The sequence below is a fragment of the Stegastes partitus genome, unplaced genomic scaffold (genome assembly GCF_000690725.1).
Source record: "Stegastes partitus isolate 25-593 unplaced genomic scaffold, Stegastes_partitus-1.0.2 Scaffold189, whole genome shotgun sequence".
NCBI lineage: Eukaryota > Metazoa > Chordata > Actinopteri > Pomacentridae > Stegastes > Stegastes partitus.
Genome location: NW_007577920.1, coordinates 595,738 through 612,598, shown reverse-complemented (window position 1 = coordinate 612,598; position 16,861 = coordinate 595,738). Strand labels below are relative to the sequence as shown.

The 16,861-nt window shown below is 41.4% G+C and overlaps 1 protein-coding gene across 1 annotated transcript in view; it reads right to left on the bottom strand.

The window, feature by feature from the left end:
- Positions 1–1,936: 1,936 nt before the first annotated feature.
- tnpo2b (transportin 2b) overlaps positions 1,937–16,861 on the bottom strand; it is an 18,959-nt gene continuing 4,034 nt past the window's right edge. The window contains 15 exon segments of the mRNA XM_008280309.1: positions 1,937–6,155; positions 7,083–7,212; positions 8,741–8,815; positions 8,952–9,051; positions 10,768–10,843; positions 11,041–11,136; positions 11,237–11,335; positions 11,427–11,514; positions 14,479–14,637; positions 14,739–14,933; positions 15,038–15,209; positions 15,303–15,528; positions 15,752–15,904; positions 16,560–16,731; positions 16,838–16,861. The exon segment at positions 16,838–16,861 is cut by the window's right edge and continues 9 nt beyond it. Of these exon segments, the coding sequence (XP_008278531.1) occupies positions 7,105–7,212; positions 8,741–8,815; positions 8,952–9,051; positions 10,768–10,843; positions 11,041–11,136; positions 11,237–11,335; positions 11,427–11,514; positions 14,479–14,637; positions 14,739–14,933; positions 15,038–15,209; positions 15,303–15,528; positions 15,752–15,904; positions 16,560–16,731; positions 16,838–16,861 (1,743 nt within the window). The 3' untranslated portion in view covers positions 1,937–6,155; positions 7,083–7,104.

The window sequence follows — 16,861 nt, the reverse complement described above, 5'->3', positions numbered from 1 at the left end:
TTTTCAATTTCCAGTCAGGTCTGGAGTTGTTATCTACTTTGTTTCTCAGATTAGGTACCATTTCGATGTAAATACAGAGCAAACGGGTGAGGCTAAGTTATAAAATTAATCATGTTTGATCACCTCAGTGCTTCTCTTGAATGTTCCAGAGTGATTTCTGGAAGAAAATAATATTTTAAAGACACAGATGGTTGACTAGAAGTGTAGACCCTCTGATTATTTACTGTAGCCTTTTGAAGAACTTTCTCAACAGCGTGATGGTCGAAGCTTTCTCAGTGACGTGAAACAAACTTTCACAACATGAGTGGAATGTGACAGTAGTGACAGTTAATAATACATCATGAAATGTGCCCAATGTTCATATTCACTTTAAATGTTTTATCAATGAGGTGACCCAATGGTTGAGTGATCAGAGAAAATAAAACAAGTTAAACAAACATTTTGACTGATCATTAAGCTCCAAATGAAAAAGGACGGATGACAATCTAGAAAAGAAAGTGATCAACAGCGAAGACAAACACAGATTACCAGGGGTGTGTCTGAAAGAGGACACGGGACTGAAGGCAGACTCAGATGTACTGCTTTTGGACAGGTTGGTATAATGTTTGGAGTGAGCTGCGTGGCTACAACCAGTACACACACCCCAACAAACAAACATCAGCTGTGAGAACAATACATGTCATAAATACGTCTCACTCACCTTCAGAAGGGACAAAGTTTAAGTTGGCTTTACATCTCACTCACTCTGTAACTTCAAGGTCCCACTCTGTGTCTGTTTTCAGCAAATTAATGGAAGTCTGTTATGCCCCCAAAATGTGCTTCAATGTGTGTAGAAACCAAAAAAAATAATAATCTGCACGACTTGGCACAACTAAAAGGCCATGATTGATTCACCTGTTTCTAACAGTGACAAAATTCAGAGACTTCTCGGGTGAACTGCAAGCTGTGTTCACACAAAGCCGAGAGCAACGAGAATGGAAACAAATGAAAACTGTAAATAGTAAAATATCTATAGTGTGTGGAGTACCTTAAAAAAAAAAAAGTATTGATAACATTGTGCATATTGACTCCAAGTATTTAATTGAAATTATAACAATATTTTTTTATGATGATTTATAGCATGATAACTTTGTCATAATACCCAAAAGACAAGGTCTCTCTACTTCTAGCCACGGTTGTGCTGTTTCCATAGAGGGACTTTATATTGCAATGAAAAATGAACCCACAGTGACTAAAAATGTGACAGTAGCAAAGAAACACCCAGAAATGTGTTAAAAGAAAACTTCAAACTCACCTTTTTCGCTTTGCTTCAATCCAAGCGTGTTTTCTATTATGGCTTGAAATGTGTTTCATTATTGATGTTACCTGGTAGTTGATTTCTTATGCTCTTCTTAATGACTATATTTAGCACATTAAGTTGCATTTAAGCCGCAACTTTAGATGTTTAGAAGAAGTTTGATTGATAATGTGACTTTATTCTGAGGAGTGAGCTTCGGTTCATTTTGTGGTTAAGGTGAGAATTCATCAGGTCTGTTTGACTCTTTGCATGAAGACTATTGTGAAAACTGTACAAAAGCGAGTGGTGATACTTGTATTTGCAGAGGCAGGTGGAAGGCAGCCCTCTGCGTTCTGTCTGTGGGACAGTGATGAACTCTTCTCCCTGCGTCCTGAGTTCCTGTCAAGGTGATCTGATGAAATTACGGATTGAGTTGGCATATCTCATGGCTGACAGATAACCTGCACGGAGCTAGCAGGTTAGGTTTGAAAGGGAAAAAAACACAGTAAACATCATGCAGTATTTTAAAATATAACATGCGTAATCTAACTTACCACAAATATCACTTAACTTAGGTTTAACTCTGATGTCTCGTCATTTCTTAAAGCTACATTGCACCCCAACCCTTCACATTCTGACAAAAGACACTGGACTGGTAACTATAACAACCATCCTTCAGCATGCAGGACATGATTTATTTCAAGAATCCACAATCCAGCTGGATTTGAAGAGATTTTTACACACATAAACTATAAATCATATCATAGACTCAAAAGCATTTTATTTCCATTCCCACCTTCAAAAACAAGGGAACACGACTGGCAAAAGTAATCCACAGAAAAACAAAAAAGGTACCAAAGTCTTTCTGCCAAATTGCAATAATATCATGCTCTTTTATTGTATAAACAGAACTTAAAGGGAAAAAATCACTACTTTTCTTCTTCAAAAAGCTGTCACTTGTCTCTTTTCCTTATAATTATGACTGATGCAGACTACTACAGTATCATCCAAAGAAAATGTACACTGACCTTCATACAAAAACTGTTCATGAAACTGAGAAAAAAACATCATTAAAGTAAATTTTAAAAAACAAGCAACCAAGAACATCTTCTTGTACAAGCTCTGAATGGAGAGACTGTGGAACTAGAACTAGACTGGGGCTCGGATTGTCTCGTGTCTGACTAATGATTGGTTTGATTATCTAAATGGTCACAGTCGAGGTCAAATCAAGTGCCAACATCTGTCCGTTTCCAAATCTCTACATGCTGCAAAACACTGGCAGGTTATCAATGTAAAAATATAGATCCCTGGAATCAATTTTGCTGGCAAAATCGTAACCATGATTAATCATAAAAGCCCTGCTGTGCGTGTACTTCTACATCAGCATGATGCACATATTGAATATTGAAATAGCAGCTTGTCTCTACTTATTGTCTGCTTTTGAATTTCAGTGGCTATTGCTCTTTGGCAGTGTCCTAGCTCTTATTTTATTTAAGTGTACTGTGCTCTATACTTGTTGTGAATTGAGGTGGTGTGTTGGTGCGTAAAGGGCAATCATATTACTCTGAAACATGGACAGATTAGTCAACAGGGCAAACGGGCACAGATCCAGAGGCACAAGGAGTCACTGGGCTCCCGCTCTCATCCCAGAATTATAACACATATCCCAGAAAGAGTAGCAACAACATGAGACACTTTATGACCATAAATGAAGGATGTGAAATGAGCAAAATTAGAAACAAAACAACCTTAAAGACATGTAAAACGACCGCAAAATATAAGCACTACTAAGGGATGCAAAATGATCAAAATGTTCCAAAGAGACGCAGACTGGCCGGATAAAAAATGATCAAAATGTGACACAAATAGATCAAAATGGACAAAAAAACAATCAAATAAGACAAAAAGAAGACTAAAAAGAGACACAAAACAACTAAAATGATCAAAGCTGGACAAACAACAACTATAAAGAGATGCAAAAAGACACCAATTGATATTAATAAATGTAAAAAAAAAAAAAATCTGTGAGTGACAAAATAACCCAAATTTGATACAAGATGACCTCAATAAGATGGAATGGCTCCAAGAAGATGCAAAATGACCACAGACAGACTGGTCACAAAGAGATGCAAAACACTCATTAACCAAAAAGTACCAAAATATAACACAAAATGACCACAACGGGACAAAAAAACAGCCATAAGGTGATGCAAAATGACAAAGAGGAGACACAGAATGGCTAAAAATAGATGCAAAATGAGACATAAAATGACCAAAATAAGACAAAATATCCTAAATGTCACACAAAATGCCCTCAAAGACAGAATGGTTATAACAGATTTGAAGAAATGAATATGTGCCGCAAAATGACCTCAAAGACACAGAATGGCTACTGGGAGATGCAAAAACAATCATGAGCCACAAAACGACTAAAATGTGATTCAGAATTACCAAAATTTGAGAAAATACCTAGAAAAAGACGCAAAATGACCACAAAGAGACACAGAGGGGCTAAAAATAGATGCTAAAATAATCTAAATGAGATACAAAATGACCAGAATGAGACACAAAATGACCCCCAAAAAAAGACCTTGAGGAGATAGAATGGCTTAAAAGGAGTGCAAATGTGACACAAAACGATCTCAAAGAAACAGAATGACTGCAAAGAGATGCAAAACTATCATGATGAGCCATAAAAATCCCAGAAGTTACACAAAATGACCTCAAAGAGACACAGAACCGCTAAAAAGAGATGCAAAACAACCTAAATGTGACGCAAAACGACCACAGTGAGACGCAAAAGATCTTCAATATACACAAAACCACCACCAATCTCGGCTAGGTGGCTTTCAGTCTGGGTGTCTTGCTCCTCTGTGGGACATCTGTGCCCTGGGACCTGTTGTGTTACAATCCATCCATGTTCTGAAATATACATCAAACGTACACTGCTGCACACACGCATTCGCACACAGAGTGAAAACACAGACACAGAGCATGCACACAAAGTAGGCTGGGGCAGGCTACAACCCATTAAATGAAAAAGTTATTCTCCCTCCCCACACCCCTCCCCTACAGTGCACATGTCATATGAACACTATCTAACTACCCAAAACATGCTCATAGGCCAAAAACAAACCTCATGCTCGCCTACTCATGCAGGATCTCACACACACATACACACACACACACCTCAGTAATATGGCAAGGTTAGTCATTGTAAAAGTGCGGATTAGTCGCAGTTTCACAAAGTTGTTTTTATTTGCCATTTAGTATTGGGATATTTTTGCCAGTCATAGACACTTAATTTCACAGTGCAACACAGTATGACAAACACTGACATTAGGGTCAAGACATATCATATGGGTGAGGTTAAAAAAAAAAAAAGTCCGTACAAAAAAGAAAATAAAAGGTAAAATAAAATAAAAAGTGCAAAAAAACAACTTAACAGTCACTGAAAATAGCATTAATTCAATTTTTTGTGTTAAGTGTGCGAATTTAAGTCCACTATAGAAACAAAAATCATCAGTAGCAGCAAAAAAAAAAGAAAAATTAAAAATAATAATAATATGGACCAGTTTCAAAACATTATAAAGATCACAATGACATTGCCAATCACTGTTTTACTTAAGATATCGATATGGCATCAAATGGAAATCAGTACGAATGTAGACAGACACATACACACACACACACACACTCGCGCACATACACACAAACACTTGGTCACAGTTAACAGGTGCCAAGGACATTGCGGTGGGAGTCAAGTTTTAGCTCGGTACCATATCAAAAACAATACATAATTCACACACCGTTAACACAGAATGCCGAAGTAAGGATTTGCAAACTGCACATGCACACTCGCGCGCACACTCACGCACACAAAAACCGTCAAGAGACAACTAAAGGATGTGATTTTTCTTTGTACGAGTTCCTCCCCCCGGTGGTGAGAAAACAAATGTGTTAGCCCTAATCCTCCCTTCCTAGAGGAATGGTATCTGTGAAGCCGCGAGGAAAGACACTTTTTTTCTTTTCTTTTCTTATTTTTTTTCTTCCCCTCCCTCTTTCTCACTCGTTCTCTGCTTTGATCAGGTAGAAAATGTGACAGGAATATGTCTGATAGATGGATAGCTCTGTGAAGCAGCACTCTGGTCAAAAATGAAGGTAGGAAACATAGATGAGGATAGCGAGATTATCTTACAGTTAAGTAGAATTCAGTGACTACAGATGAAGTAATTCAGATTGAATCCTATTCCCCGGAAAAAAAGAAACATATCACCCAGAAAAATGAACAGAGTTTCGACACCTGTCTGCCTGTCCCTAACTACATGTAGTAGGTCTCAAAAAGTCTAAATAATAGTGCCACCCACAGTCTGTTCCATGTACTGCATGTACAGCATGTGCAAGTTTATGTGTGTGAGTCTTGGTCTGTCTGTCGGTCAAACCTATCGGTTACTCTTGAGTTTAAGAATCCCATATAAATCTCAACTGTCCCTGTCGTCCCAGCCAAGTAGCAGACCTGTCTGTAGCTCTTTTCCCTGCCTTGTTATTGGTTTCCCTCCCTCTCTTTCCCTGAACGTTCTCTGCGCTCGTCTCTTCCACAACTTCCTTCGTCTCTCCTCCGTCGTCCTTCGCTCTGTCCCTCGCTATCTGTCCCTACCAGTTAGTTTTTCTGTGTCGGGTCCCTGCCTAGTTAATCTAGAGGTGTCCCCCTGTCCCTCCCTCCCACCCGCCCACCCTCCCTCTATGGACAAACACATAGGGCGTGGGGGCCGTCCATCAGGGGGAGCGGCCAATAGCGTCCCTCTCCCTCCCCCCAGATCAGGGCAGTGCAATACACAGATGGATGAGTTTCCCATTCACCCTCCTCCTGCTGGCTCACCTGGATGGACGGAAGAAACAAGGGAGAGTGGACAACACGAAGGAGTTAGAATGATGCTGGACAAAATTCCACCATTTATCACAGCAAGAGAAACATAAAAACAGGAAGTGATTGAGTTTGATTTTTATTTTCAGCAGGAAAAACAACCAGATCTAAGTTAAAAAGAGGATAGTTCGTCAATATTGCTTTAATTTTCATGTCTCATTTAAAAAATTGCATTAACCACTTTTGTAAAAAACAAAAAAAAACAAACAAAAAAAAAAATTCTGCAATCCTCAGCACAACATAAAAAGTCACTACTGACTCAGCTGCACTTTTCACTGAACTGGGCTGAACTGCAGGCAGTGTTTATGCAAAGCAGACAAGAGATGAACATGGAAACAAATCAAAATTGTAAATAAAAACAACGAACTCTGATAACATAATACATTATAATAAATAATAAAACAATATTAAATATATGCGGTATAAAAATAGTTTTTTCAATATATATGGAATTCTGCAATAATCAAAGAAATTCAGCTTTGTTTTTCCTTTTTTTATGTTTCATGGCAATAGCTATGCCATTTTTGGCTCATGTCTATAGTGTTACATAGTAGTTAAACACAAATGTTCCTTCTGCAACCTGCTGCCCTTGTTTAAATACATGAGTGTTGTATTTTGTGTAACTACTATTAAGGAAAAGAAAAGTCAAACTCCTTGTGTGTGTTCACTAATAAAGCTGATTTTCATTCTGGCATTCCAACTTTGTTACACTGCACAAAAAACACTTATGACTTCTCTCTACTTCTAGCCATAGTCGTGCCGTTTGCATAAATTGTTATATAGGACTTTATATTGCTGTGAAAAATGAGCCCACAGTGAGTAAAAATGTAACAGGAGCAAAAAAAAAAAAAAGATGGTCATATAATACAGTGAGCAGATTACCTCTTGGGTGGGTGTAGAGAATCTAAACGCCGTAACAGGCTGCCAGTCTCTCCTTCAGCAGTGGGGGGAACTGCTCTGAAAACTGCTGCCAGTTCTCCTCCCCAACTTGCTCCTTAAAACCATGCAGGATCTTTGGAAAGGGGCAGAAAATGGCACATTGTCAACAAATGGGCATTTGACAGAAAGTCAAGTCAAGGTTTTTCCAGCTGATGATTCAACTCTGTGAATTACAGGGGGTAGAAAATCCTCAAAAAGTTGTCTGGCTCTTCTTCTACCAGTCTTTCTTTCTAGCTTTTCACCATACCAACAGTTGATAAGGAATGTCATGTGATACAGCTTAACTCTACATTTTACCCAACTTGTATGATACAACCCATATATAGAGCTACGGACTAAGTCCCAAACCACTACATACTGGTTGGATTGTGGATTTGTGTACATACAGAGGGGTAGCAAATTGAAAGCAAAGCCTACACCCTTCAGGTTTAGTGGTTCAGTTATGCTGTAGGGGGAATTTTGCTGACTTGGCTTGAGTCCTCTTTGAGGTAATATGTTTATCCTGTGATTAAACCTCTCTGTCCCGATGCACAGGGAACAAAAGGTCTCTGGATGGTTTCGGTAAAATTATGTACATTATATGCAATGACATACACAATCCCCCCAGACCTCAACCAAACTGAACACCTATAAGAGATTTTTGGACTGAGGTGTTGGCAGCACTCTTCACCACCATCATCAAAACATCAAATGAGGGACTTTATGGAAGAACGGTGTTCCATCCCTCAGGTTGAATTTCAGAAACTTGGAGAATCAATACCAAGATGTATTTCAAGATGTTCTGGTAACACGTTGTGACCCAACAGATACTTTGTTGTTTTTTTTTCTTTATTTGTCATCCGTCTGTATAATGGAGCTGTCTTGTAGAGGTTTGCACTCTACTTGATTGGAGTAAAGTACACATCCAAAGGGCAAGAGGTAGTGGACATCAATAGGAGCCCCAACAGCTAATTGTTACTCTGCCCCACAAACATGTCACTGCTGCTATGGTCCACAAGTGTTGCAGTTTTGTGGCAATCTGAGTTAGGATATTTTCCATGGTTCAGAAGACCAAAATGCCATTAAGTAAGCAAAAAATATTGTCTGGATAGATGGAAATAGTGTAATGATAGAGATATAGAACAGGAAAAATCAGTGGTGAAGTGCAGGACAAGCATTATACAGACTCTGTGTTGTCATTCTGATCCAAGTCTGTCTTAACGCTTCCACTGGGTATTTCAGAAAGCATAATGAAGCAGACTAAAGTGATGAATTTGAGTTTTTATTGAGCTGATCCTGAGCTTTTGTTTCTCCAGTCTGCAGAGAATCACAAAAAGCGAATTTGACACTAAATTTTGCAAGCAGAACATTTTCGTGTTCTTTACGTGATGAGATCCTGAGGGGGGAGTGTGTTCACTTCACTTCTCGGCAGAAGGGGAGCACTGTGTCCGAGCTGCTGACGTTCACAGTAGGAAACTGAGAGGAACACAGTCTGCTGCGCCCGAGGTCTTTACACCTCACAGTGACTCACGCAGCAACAGCTATTTCATGGTGAAGCAGCATCAGTCTTTGGATGGGACTATCACAGCAGCTTGCTCCTTTTTAAGACCCGAACCCCTCACCTTGTAAAACATGTCTCTCAGATCGTCTTTAGGATTCACCCAGGAGGCCACTGCATCACAGAAGAAGATGAAGTCCTGAACAAGCATGGAGAGAGAGAGACAGGTTGGACATATCGAACAAGGTTTCAAGATGGAGCCCTAAAATATCTGTGGGTTCAGTTCACAGATTGGGGCAGCAGTAGCACCGTGGTTGTTGTGTACAATGTCTCACCTGCACCACACCTCCTGGGTTCACACCAATCATCATGCAAATCCCGCGGAAGGCAGAGTCTTTCTCCTCGTTGTCTCGGATGTTGCGCAGAGATGTGCACCTGCAGCGAGCAATTGTTAACCAATTAATAGCTGTTTCATTGGATGCTGTGACAACTTTGAGTTCATGTCTCCCACCGTGCCTAATCATCTTTAAAAGTAAAGTAATTGGTAAATTGCAAACTACGGCTATGCTACAGGATAGGAGGATAACATTTTTATCTAGACTTGAGTAAATTCTCAGATTCCAGTATTTCAACCTCACTGCTTGCTGATTCCAGTCATTTCAGGAAATTATTATGAAAGTATGAAACTACTCTGTCTTGTGGTTGTATACCTCCACCAATCAGTAAAGTCACAGTTTACATCCGCATCTGTTCAGATTCATACATATTCTCACACATACAATATATGTAGCAAGCAATTTAATAGGTGGACACCCAAGATTAGTGTCACCAAATCAGTACAGTCACTAAAATCTCTATCTTTGTTATTTAACGCTGAATAATGGCCAGTAAAGTCCTATCACACGGCTTTACAATGTCAGTGACTTTTAACCTTTTTGATAGGAAATGTCATCACTTCATCCTTTTAACATATAAGACAAAAGGATTTTATCCCATAATGAGTATGTGAGTTCTTGACTAATGGCACAGTGACTACTAACATCTCTGACTCAAGTTCATCCTTGAGGCCTCTGTGACAAATCAGGGAAAAAAAATCCCACAGGGCAGTAAAGAGATATATCATGTTCATGAGAATGGCACATTTGGAAAGACGGTCTGACAACCTGAAAACCTAACGCCTCCAGTCATAGCCCAGTAAGGCTGTAGTCTCCAGGTCCACTGGTTGGTCAATACCAATAGCTCTCTATCTGATTATAGTTCTTGTTCTGCAGTGATGAGTTGATAAAGTTCTAATTTCAGAAATAATTGCTTCTGATTTCTCATTTAGGTAAAAGACAACAAAGTAAAATTATTAAATCTAATGCAAGTACTAGCCTTTTATGTTAATTCATAATTAATTTAGGCTAGTAGTATGTAGGGTGGCAAGTTGGATCGGTGGTTAGCACCGTCGCCTCGCAGGTAGAAGATCCCTGGTTCACATCCCGGATAAGATGCCTGGGATCTTTCTGCGTGGAGTTCAGCGTGGGTTCTCTCCGGCTTCCTCCCACACAGTCCAAAAACATGTTGAGGTTTATTGGCGATTCTAAATTGTCTGTAGGTGTGAGAGAATTGTCTCTAAGTGTAGCCCTGTGATGGACTGGAGGCCTTTCCACGGTGTCCCCTGCCTTCACCCTAAGTCAGCTGGGATAGACTCCAGCTCCCCTGCGACCCTAGTAAGCAGTGTATAGATAATGGATGGATGGATCGTGGCATGTAGAGGTGCATCTGGTGTATTGTGCACAATTGAAGTAATCTAGACTAACCCTAATCTACAACCAGTTGAAGCGTAGGTGAAAGACATTTTCTTTGGTGGACTACAGCAGACAGGTATTAAAGTGATGAATCAGAACAGAAATGAAAATGTCTTGCAAGTATGGATAAACAAACACTTGTGTTAAGTCAATAGAGGGAAAATAAAAGAGAGAATGAATACCAAGCGCTGTGGTAAGACCACAGAACATGAGAGGGAGAGAGCATAAGCCTGCTGATTGTGAGCGAAATATGGAAACTGCTGAGTCTGTATGTGCAGATGCTACTAATTAAATTACACCACAAAGATGTCATAGCACGAGGAATGAAAAGCACAGAAAGAGAGATTAAAAAGTCTCTCACCAGGGTCGGATAAACTGTGGCAGCATAGGAGCAACCTCCTGAGGGCACACGTAGCCCAGTCGGCCAATGGTGATAGCTGGAAGAGGACAGAGAGGAATCAGGACTGAAAATTGTATGTGTGTGTAGTGTCACGTGTCTCTGCTCACAGAAAGCACGTGAACCATTACATGTCTGCTTGAAAGCAATTTTAACTATTTACTCTAAATGCAGCTGAGAAATCTGTTCACTTTCCTTTGAAAAAAAAAAATATAAAGAATGTGTGTGTTCACATACCAGTGTTCTCCAACAGGGTCTTTGGGGTGTTGGGTCGATTAATAATCTCAACCAGCTGGTTCAGAACCATAGCGATGTACGGCTGCATCTCCACTCCTGACAAAGCAGAAAAAAAGACATGAGACACACAGCATCACACATTCAGCTGCATGAACACTTCACACCGTCGCATGAAGATAAAGTTTCTGCTACTTACCCATCTGCATACAGATCTCTCCTATGGCCCAGGTTGCATTGTTGCACACAGAGATGAACTCTGGGTTCAGATTTGTTCCCAAGATTGGCATGAATTCAGCTGAAAGACACATACAAACAAATGTTAAACAAACAGGAGGATGATAGAACATTTTTGCGGGTGTGTGTCTGTAAGATGAGAAGATAATTACCAATACACGGTTTTACATGAGGGAAGCAAGCCTTGGTCAAGTCGCCCAGCAGAGCAAACGAACTCTGCCTGACTTCAGGCATTGTATCCTGGGACAAAAGAAACAGAGAGACCAAGAGAAACATGAACACACACTGTCAGCAGGACTTAAGATGAGCCACTGGCACATAAACCATCTCAGTCAGACTAATCTTGTTTCACGAGTGTGTGAGGTGTGTCAGGAAAGTTCCAGGACTGGTGTCACAAAAGATATATTTCAAACTCAACCTACGAGTTTTCCCCTTCAGACGATCAACCAGCACATCTCCAAAGAGATCCTGTGGCGCTTGCTTCGTTCAGTGTGCGAGAAGAGGCGAGAGTTGTGGCAGGACAAGTCGTGGCTGCTTCACCATGACAACGTGCCTGCTCACAATGCCCTGAGCATCCAACAGTTCCTGGCTGAGAAGAACATCGCCGTGCTGGAGCAACCTCCCTACTCACCCCACCTGGCTCTGTGGGATTTTTTCCTCTTTCCCAATTTCAAGGGGGTCATCAAGGGGACCCGTTTTGAAGACGTGGACGACATCAAGATGGCTGTGATGATGGAGCTGCGGAGGATCCTGGAAGAACCTTCCAGGAGTGCATGGCGGCGTGACAGAGAAGGCTGGGGAAGTGTGTTAGACTCCAGGGGGATTGCTTCGAAGGGGAAAACTTGTAGTTTGGATTTGAAACATATGTTTTGTGACACCAGCCCTGAAACTTTTCTGATACACCTAGTAGAAGAGTTAACTGTGTAAAAAAGGTAACAGAGATGAGCTGAATAGAAACACAGTGCCGTTTTGTAGACACATTTTTAGTGATCAAACGGCTACAAGCGCTAATCTCTGTCACAAATATCGCACATAGGCTGTGGTGAGTCCACTAAAAGCCACTCTGTTGTTCATCAGGTAAACACTTAATGAAACGCAACAGTAGTAGGAAATTTGCAGTTTGCATTAGCAGTAACAAATACAGCTCTGACGACTGTGGAAGGCTTTTCAACAATCATAAAATTACAATAACACTGAAGTACAAACATGCAGAGCTCCAAACTAACTTTTCTACTCGTAGCACTGGTGCCACCAGCCTTCCTTGTTTCGTTTTGGTGCAGCATTGTTTTAGTCAACCTTGCATGCTGACGAATAGTTGCTCTAATTTGCATCCCCGAGTTTTGCATTGACGTAAAGATCAGCAGTGGCCATGCGCTAGATATTTGCAAAACATTAGTGACAAAAACATCTGGTCACCAGTCTTGACCCAGAGGTGATCTGATGTCAATCCTATAAACTCGACCCATTCTTGAACTTGACCACAAATCACTGCCATCTCACTGCTGCAAAGAAGTGGGGAGGTGCTCAGTGTTTTGAGAGATGCACTGACCCCTGTAGGTTTTGTGTTATTTACTGTCGCTGTCCAAAGTTTTCAGCTTAAACTGTGTCGATCCGGTTACAAGCTTAGAGCTGCCTGCAATGGACAGACAGCATTGCTTACAGTACACATGCACAGTGTAGCGTTCCCCTTTTCCTGCAACCACAGCTGCTGAGTTGACTATTGTGACTAAAAGTGCTACTTTTTCTTCTTCACAGCTTCGGTCGCCATCTCCCTGCCTACACCTGTATTCTCACAGAAGTCTGAGCTCTCATCATCAGTTGTATCTGAGTCGAAACCTGACTTTAACTCTCCCTCTCTACCAGCCTCCTTCTCTCTCTCCCCATATTGTTTTTTAAAATAATCAGCTCCAGATGGCTTTATCTTTAAAACACAATAACAGCTAAAAGCATTGATTTGCACGTCAGCCAGAGGGAGTGCAGACAGGGACAGACAGGCTGAGCCAGAGAAGAAATAGTAGGTGGGAAATAGTAGTCTGACTCACTGGTTGTAGATTGCATCTATAAACTTGCCATCGCCTGTGCATTTTAAGCAGCTTTTTTCTCTTCCCCGTCCGCTATTTACGTGTTACAGTTTTTGAAATCCGCTTCACTGCCGGAAAAAACAACAACCTCTGGCCGAGCAACTTACCACACTGAAATGTTCAAGCTTTGCTGATGATTTGGATCATGCAGGTAGACAGCCCTGCTCTGTTTTTTCCCTGTAAATTAGTCAATTTAATGACTGTGTTTGCTTCCCTGCATACAAATGTTCCACGCAAAACAATTCCTCCACCAGTCACTATTTTGTGGGTACATTATCGCTGCATCTTTTGAGTAATTTGGTGATTGGTTTAAAGGGGGAAAAAAAAAACAAGCTAGCACATTCATTCAACACCTATAATGGAATGATGATGTTCTTGCTGTGTAAGACTACTAACGCAGTAAGCATCCATGTTGACCAGAAGGGCATCAAAACCGCCTAACAATCATCATGCACTTGCACTAATGCAACCATGTGAAATTTTAACTTGCACATTCTCAGAATTGGTTGCAGTCTGGAGCAATGTATGCATCGTGTCCTTGAATCCATCCATCCATCCATTATCTATACACCGCTTAATCCTCATTAGGGTCGCGGGGGGGCTGGAGTCTGTCCCAGCCGACTTAGAGCGAAGGCAGGGGACACCCTGGACAGGTCGCCAGTCTATCACAGGGCCACAGACAGACAGACAACCAAGCCCACTCACATTCACACCTACGGACAATTTAGAATCACCAATTAACCTCACATGTTTTTGGACTGTGTGGGAGGAAGCCGGAGAACCCAGAGAGAACCCACGCTGGGGAGAACATGCAAACTCCACGCAGAAAGATTCCAGTGCCCCCACCGGGACGCGAACCGGCAACCTTCTTGCTGCGAGGCAACAGTGCTACTAACTGCGCCACCCTGCAGCCCGTCCTTGAATCCATTATGTACAATACAATACAAAAAGTAGACAATCTGAATCCACTGCAGAGAGATGGACTCCACCAATATTAGTGGAAACGTCCACACAGAGAGGTAGTTACACAATCCAGTTACATTGATTATCTAATACAGAAAACACATGACAACAGAAAAACAAAACGACAACAATGGATTCGACACATCTGGGCTCTCCTCACCTGCATGCACTGGAAAAGCAGGGTCATGATGTTGCTGCGGGCCACAAGCGTGTCTACGTGACCCCCCAGTCCCTCAGCCAAGCCGCTCAAAAGATCCAAGGCCACAATCATGAAGTCCTTGTCGGGTGCTTCATACTGGTCTGGCTGCTGACTGTACATCTGAGAGACACACACACATATCAAGTGTCAATTATGTGAAGTGGCAAAAATACAAATTGTCTGTGCAAAGTCCATGTAAAAGTAAAGTGTGATTGGCTCACCATGGCTTGAGCCAGTGTCTTCTGGACCAGGGTGACGCAGCGCTGGTAGACAGGCTCGCAGTAGGGGAGGAAGCCGCTCTGCAGTGCTGTGGCAACAGACGACAGACACTCGAGCAGAGGGAAGAGGTCTTTGTCTTCATCCTTCAGCTCGTTCCATTTCGCGATCAGCGGAGGCATCAGCTTCTGTATGTACTCCTAAAAACACAGGTGTGATAGTTATGTCTGAGGTTTATTTTTTTACCTTGCACAGCACAGGGCTGCGTAAATGTATGCGGCTGTGGAAAGATTTTTGGGCTCACAGGCTGGTTGAGATGGTGTCCCACAGAGTCTGCCAGCGTTCCTATGGCATCATAGAGAATAAGCAGGTTCTTATGCTGGTACTTCCCAAAAGCAAACACCAGTGTGTCCAGAATGAAGCTCAGGTAAGGCACCAGCTCTGTACATGCCTCCTCCTCCAGCGTGGCAAATGCACTGTGGGAAAGATGAGACTTGTTATGAGGATGTAAAGGAAGAATGGAAGAGAAAAGAAGGAGAGGAACATACAGTGAAAACTAAGAGCTGTACCTGCATGCAGCCTCCTGCACTCTTTTGTTGCCATCCAGGATGCGCTTGAGCAGCTCAGTCATGAGGGGTTTGAGGTGAGCATCAGGGGGCTGACTGACCACCCAGTGGGCGTAGCGACTGAGGGTCCAGCAGGCAATGGAGCGGACCAAGGCCTTCTTGTCGCATAAGCATTGGATGAGGTGGGGGATGAGCTCTGGCAAGTAGGGTACCATACCCTGCATGCAGCCTGCAATGACACAAAGTTTTAATTCATCACCCCTGTGAAAATGTGAAAAGCTATGTTCTTCCTCTCTTGCAGTAAAACAATCAAAGTCAACCTTTTAGAAATTTAAAGGATTACACATCACGTGTCTCCCCATAGTTAAGTCCAGCAAAGAGTCGAAACATATAATAGAGAAAAAAACTTGTATTTAGTTCATATTTAATAGTAATTTTGAGCTCTGTCTCACCCTCAGCGATAGCTCCCAGCACTAGGATGCCAGACTCCTTGATGACCCAGTCAGGATGGAAAAGCAGGCCTTTGAGCAGTGGTAGCAGATGGGGCAGCAGCTCCTCACGGAACACGTTGGCAAGAACATCGAGAGCAGCAGCCGAACACTTTCCTGAAACGGAGAAGCCACCATCAGCGTTAGATAACTTTGAAACCGGTATGATACAGCACATAATAACACAACCACACACAAAATTACGTTAAAAAAATGACACAAAAAAGAGATTTATTTCAATCAAGCAATGCAAGTGTAATCTTACTACTTGTAGAGATTACTTTCTGCACTATTGAAAGAAAATTGCATAAGACATCATCATCACTTAAAGTCCTCCATGGGTCCCTCTTTTAAAAATAGGCCTTCTGTCAAAAATCTAGGCATCCTATTTGATTCCGATTTTAATTCTGAAATTCATGTTCACAAGATTGCCCAATTCTGCTTTTATCATCTGGGGAATATTTCAAAAATCTGTTCATTTCCAAGCTTTACAGACACAGTCCATCAAACATGGATGTTAAATTCCTCATGTTTAGATTATTGTAACGCAAGAGAATTTCAGTAGCATAAATCAAAACAATTCAAAAACATCAAATTGTAAAGAAATCACCAGCAAAAACCAAGAAAATACATCAAATTCCTTTTGTCTTAATGTCTTCACATTACAGCATCAATTTTCATACTTTTACTTATTACTTGACTTGTATATTCTGTGTTTTTCTGTCCCTTTTTGTCCTTGTAAAGTGCTCTGAAATGCCCATGTGTAACTTACGTAAGTTCCAGTCAGACAACGTGTCATCATCATCGTCCTCGTCTTCGTCGATGTCCTCCCCCTCCTCCCCCTCCCCTCCTTCGTGCTGCAGAGTGACAGTGCGGGACTTGTGGAAGCGAGGCTTGATGTCTTGCTCGCTGTCTGGAATTGTCTCATCTTCTTCAACATCACCCTGTAGGTTACCAAAGATAAAGGTGAATTTAAAATGGGCACCATTAAACAGAGAAAGACAAGAAAAGACTGTAGAGAGTGCTTTGATTAGTGTAGAGGGGGCTAACCTTTAAAAGAATAATGTCAATCTC